The 5,923-nt window shown below is 40.4% G+C and overlaps 1 protein-coding gene across 1 annotated transcript; it reads left to right on the top strand.

Moving 5' to 3' along the window:
* Positions 1-258: 258 nt before the first annotated feature.
* On the top strand, positions 259-1,337 carry LOC103581114 (interstitial collagenase-like; the record flags this gene model as incomplete). Its single annotated transcript, XM_008563023.1, has 3 exons — positions 259-421; positions 942-1,045; positions 1,228-1,337. Coding segments are annotated over 3 exons (377 nt in total), but the record flags the coding sequence as incomplete, so codon positions are not given.
* Positions 1,338-5,923: the final 4,586 nt, after the last annotated feature.

The raw sequence follows: 5,923 nt of genomic DNA, 5'->3' as shown, positions 1-5,923 counted from the left end.
GGAAAGAAGCCCTCAAACCCATAAACCAGTCATTCTCAAAGCTTGCTGCAGACAAACCAGATAGGAATCTTCAAAAAATATACCCATTTAATTTGTCTGGGACAGGATCCCAGCATCGGTATTTTCAAAAATCTCTGTAGATGAATCTGAAGCCAGGTTACTGCTCTAGTATGTGGAACTAAGAATTTAGCTGGAAATCAACTTACTGTTTGTTGCAGCCCCGGGCAAGTATTTTCATCACTGTTTTTTGATTGGCAGGTAATAAGTACTGGGCGGTTCAGGGGCAGAATATGCTACACGGGTACCCCAAGGACATCTATAGCTCCTTTGGCTTTCCTAGAACTGTGAAGCATATTGATGCTGCTGTTTCTGAAGAAGACACTGGAAAAACATACTTCTTTGTTGCTAACAAATATTGGAGGTAAAGACCGAGTGCAGAAAATGTTAGGACAGCACTTCCTTCTATGTAGAAAGCTCTAGACCAAACCATTTCAAAATGAGTCCCAAATTGTCTTGGCCAGCTGCCTTTTTGTGACTGGCTCTAGCCAATCTAGCATCGACCAATGAAGATCACACAATGCCTGAGCTGGGAATCCAAGGAGTGCATGTAGCTGAATTTCAAAAAGATGTAAAAATGAGGGCATTCCTCTTCACAGAGTTACTTTGGCCAAAAGGAACTTACCTTGCATAGCATTTTACCTTAATAGGGCATAGTGTGGAACCTACTGGAGAATTAGAACTAGATGCTGGATTTCAGAGGGGCCTTATAAATCTGCTAATTCATCCAGAATTCTATCTCATCTCATCCCACCCCCATTTTACAAATGAACTATAGAATTCAAAGTTCTTGTTAAATTTCTGCTTGTGAATTCCCTGTAATGATTTTGAGAAGTCTATATGTTTAGCAAAAGATTCTGACACTCCTGATTCTTTCTGGCCAGGTATGATGAATATAAACAATCCATGGATGAAGGTTATCCCAAAATGATAGCTCATGACTTTCCTGGAATTGGCCACAAAGTTGATGCTGTTTTCAAAAAAGATGGTAAGTGAATATGTATGTATTTTCTCCATTTTGTTGACATAGGAATCACATCAGTATTGTTATTTGGAACAGCAAATACCGAAAATGTCTGTGCTCACAAATGACTTGAGTTTCTCAAGACTTCAAATTAGACCTAAAAACTGTTTTTATAGTGTAGTAAGTCTCTTTTGTTTTATTTCTAGGATTTTTCTATTTCTTTCATCGAACAAGGCAATACAAATTTGAAGCTAAAACTAAGAGAATTTTGACTCTCCAGAAAGCTAATAGCTGGTTCAACTGCAGAAAAAAATGAACAACTGTTACAAAGTTCAATGAAAAAAACTTATTTCATGAGCCCAAGGAAGGTGTTTTCTTGAAGAGCCATATACTTTTCAGTATTTTATTTAACCTCTAAAATCACTGATACACAGAGCTATTAAGTATATAACCTTATTTATACCTCATTCTGCATATGTATTTTTTATTATTTGGAATGCAATGTTTTATGTACTGAAGTAATTTAGTTCCACAAATGATGGGTAAGGAAGGTCAAGTACACGGCTTCTGGATTTATATGGGCCCATGTTGCAAAAAGAGATCTTTTCCAGAGTATAAGACTCTGATATTGATCCCAGAGAGCAGCTCAGTGATGAACATCTCCTTTCAAGGAAGAAAGAGACAAGTGATGCAAGCCTCCACCAGAGGAAAGATGGTTCAAGAACACAAGAGTCACTAGTATCCTGTCATGCAAGGGACAAACTCTTCTTATATAAAATAAAGTGTTTTATGTTTGGAATAAAGTCATCCTTGTCTCTTCTGTTTTACAAACTTTCTATTATATGTACTATATTGTTATTTCCTGATAACAAAGCCACACTTACAGAGATTAATTTCCAAATTCGAAATGAGAAGTAGACAATATGTAAAATATTCATGTGGGAAATGAAGATATACAAAAAGTTCAAATATCCTCCATTCTTATGGAATTTATATCATATAGAAAGGGGAAAAAAACTATTTCCCTTGTCCCGTACCAGGATTCCAAAACTGGTTTTAGGTAAAATCGGTGAGAGCATGGTAGAGCTTTTTAGGCATATATCACTTTCTCTTCTTCTAAGCACATGGAAGGGCTACATTTTCCTACAGTCCAACTCCTTGCAGTTGCAGGGAGAGCAAGGGTGTTGGGCAGTGAGGCATCTGACTAGTTCTGGCCACTGGGTTGTGTGAAGAAGTGACAAATATCACTTCAAGGCTGAAACATCCGATTGGTTGCTGGTGCAGGTGTCCCCAGTGGTCTGCTCCCCTACTGTGGTGATTGTAGGAGCCTGGCATGAGAGGGTTGCCACAAGACAGAACAAACCTGAATTGCTGGACTAACACTCAACCAGCTACCCCACACCTCAGCACACATTCCTATAGAAGGAAATGAACTTTTACTGTGCTAAGCCGCTAAGATTTTAGATGTTGTTAATGTTGCATAATCTAATAGATCTAGATAAGCATTGTCTAGTTTATCATGACTAATTTGGGAGGAAGTTAATGTAGGTAGGAGTTCTGCAGGTCGCTGTGAGCACCATGAGTTCAATGAGTAGTTCAATGGTGCCCAACGGTGTTTGCTGCCTTTCTGAATACATGGTCTTGAGATATGTAGAGGAACTCGTGATTCTGAGGAAGGCAGTTTTCAACTCAAGAATCTGGAGAAGAAACGGAGCACTCCCGGGGTCCTGGGCAGGAGCTGAGGGGCAGCCCCTCCACCCAGAAGCAGGCAAGGAGCACGCTGAAAACACCACTTCCACGTGGGTGGCCCACCACAGCCACCGCCACAGCCACAGCTGCTGCAAAAGTGGCTCATTGCACAGCAGGAGTCACAGCCACAATGCAGGCAGCCTGCCAGACACACAACCAGTTACACAAGGAGAGTCACCAGTGGAGACCGGAAAAAGAAGAGTCTCTCCTCAAAGCCCACTGCCGCGTAATAGAAGAAGCAACTGCTCTACCACACTCCTGCTTTATTTCTGATTTCAGTAATTTTGGTCTTAGATAAAGTCTAGATAAAGGTTTGCAAATCTTGTTGATCTTTTTAAAGAATTAACTTTTGGTTTTGTTGATTTTCTCTATTGTGTTTTAATTCCCTATTTCATATATTTCTGTTGTAATCTTTTTTATTTCCTACTTGAATTTGCTTTTGGTTTAGTTTGCTCTTCTTTTTCTATTTTCTTAAGGTAGAAATTTACATTACTAATTTGAGGTTTTTCTTATTTTTAATATAGGCACTTACAAGTATAAGTTTTCCTCTAAGCACTGCATGAAAAAAAAATCTTTCAAAAACAAAAACAAAATAAAGATGTTTTCAGATATTCAAACTCTTATAATAAGAGTTTCCTCTGGCTTGCTCAGTGATCTCCCTCATCTTAAATTTCTATTTCCCATACATATTTAACATGCCAGAAGTTCATAGGTAAAAACCGATTTCACCACATGCAAAAAAATAATTGTGTGCAGTCTCCAATCAGTATCCATGGCTTGCACACTATGTGAGAATTTTGTGCTTCACAGCTCTAAGCAGACAAACTGAACATGCTTTAATCAGTTTTACTTTCAGAGGTCTTAAATCTCCTTTTTAAATTAGCATAATGGACAAATAATTTCTTCTATCTCTTCCTTGTCACCTGGAAGAGTTTATTAAATTGATTGCATTTATCTTGTTAAACAGGAACTTTCATTCCACCCTAACCCTGATTTGTTTTCATAGAGTTTGTAACTTAACATGATAGAAACACTTTAAAAATGCCCAGTTTTTGAACTTTTCAGTCTAAATTCTTTTGTGAACTAAACCAGTTTTCCTCACTAAGCAAGGCGGCGAGTCTATACAAAAACCTCCATGGAAAAGAATGTCAATTTATAAATCCTCTGACTTTCAAGTTTATGTAAACCTCTTAGTCTTTCTGTTTCCATCCAGCAATAAGATTGTTCCTCTTGAAGCAGAAAGAGTGGAATAAATTACTAAGAACAAAAAAAGAGAGAGAGAAAAGAAAATATGAAATGGAATATCTTAGAAATAAACAATTCATAAGTAAAAAAAAAAAAAAAGAATTTGGAGAATAATGAAACTTCCCCTTTGGCCAAGTTCCTGCCTCTCTTTAATATATATTTTCATATTGAAGCATAACAGAAAAGTACACAAATCATAAATGTTCACATCAACGAGTTATCACAAATTAACAAGCCCATGTCACTCTCACCCAGGTCAAGAAACAGAACATTCCCACACCAACACTGCTCAACTTCGTCTTAGGTTGGTTCACCAGCTGCAGAGCCTGAAACAGGGATTCTTTGGTGGGTCATTGGAGAAGGAATGCTCTCAGGAGAAGGGGAGTGAGGGAAACATTTGAGAGCAGAGAAAAGGTAAAGAACGTGGTCTCAGATGGACATTGTTCTGATCTCATGGGAAAACAATGGAGCAAAAATGGAACCAGTGAGTTAGTCCTACCCTGAGGCACAGCCTTCCCCAGTGTCAGTCAGTCATCAGCCAAGATCTGATTTGGGGTGGAGGGCATCGCTTCCCAGGCAAGATGCTCCCATTTGGCAAAGGAGTGGGGACAACTGTGAGTCATAAGCGGCCAACTCCTGCAGTAGCCAGGAAGGTGGGTGCCCTGGTGCTACAGGGGACCTGGGGAGGGCACAAGCAGCTGCCACTGTACATTCTCTATTTCCCAGAGGTAACCACTATGCTGACTTCCAACACCTTTGGTTAAATTTGCACCCATGTCACTCTCACCCAGGTCAAGAAACAGAACATTCCCACACCAACACTGCTCAACTTCATCTTAGGCTCTTCAGCTGCAGAGCCTGAAACAGGGATTCTTTGGTGGATCATTGGAGGAGGAATGCTCTCAGGAGAAGGGGAGTAAGGGAAACATTTGAGAGCAGAGAAAAGGTAAAGAATGTGGTCTCAGATGGACATTGTTCTGATCTCATGGGAAAACAATGGAGTAAAAATGGAACCAGTGAGTTAGTCCTACCCTGAGGCACAGCCTTCCCCAGTGTCAATCAGTCATCAGCCAAGATCTGATTTGGGGTGGAGGGCATAGCTTCCCAGGCAAGATGCTCCCATTTGGCAAAGGAGTGGGGACAACTGTGAGTCATAAGCAGCCAACTCCTGCAGTAGCCAGGAAGGTGGGTGCCCTGGTGCTACAGGGGACCTGGGGAGGGCACCAGCAGCAGCCACTGTACATTCTCTATTTCCCAGAGGTAACCACTATGCTGACTTCCAACACCTTTGGTTAAATTTGTCTGTTTGTGAACTAAATCGGATCAAGTTTGTATTCTCTTGTATCTGCCTTACCGTGTTCAACNTGTTTGTGAACTAAATCGGATCAAGTTTGTATTCTCTTGTATCTGCCTTACCGTGTTCAACATAATGTTTCTGAACTTAGTCCACTGTTGATAGGCTTGGGTTGGTACCTTGTGGGCTTTCATAAGTAACACTGCACATATGTAGGTAGTTCTGTTGGTTACATGCCTTAGAGAGCCATTGCCGAATCCTAGAGATTATCAGACGCCTCTTCAGGCTCTTCCTCAGCCTCCTCTGTCTTGTATTCCAGCCACAGCAGCAGTGACTAGCTCTGTACAGGTCCCAAACCAGCTTCTGGGGAAAGAGGAGTATTCAGATTTTACAAGGACAGTGGGAGACCAGATCTGAACTGTCACTGGTATCAAAGGTTCCAAAATAGCATTATGGTCTTCCATTTTAGAAAGGAGGTTTGTGAAAATAAGTGATAAGTAGGGTTTTGACTCATGGTCATCTCACAGTGGGTCCAATAGGTCCATAGACCATTCTGTAGTTTTTTTCCTTGGCTAAACTCTCCCTGTTCATTCTTTGACTTGTAGAGTAAGACC

This window comes from Galeopterus variegatus, unplaced genomic scaffold, assembly GCF_000696425.1.
Source record: "Galeopterus variegatus unplaced genomic scaffold, G_variegatus-3.0.2 Scaffold12394, whole genome shotgun sequence".
Lineage (NCBI taxonomy): Eukaryota > Metazoa > Chordata > Mammalia > Dermoptera > Cynocephalidae > Galeopterus > Galeopterus variegatus.
This window is presented reverse-complemented; position numbering and strand designations above follow the sequence as displayed.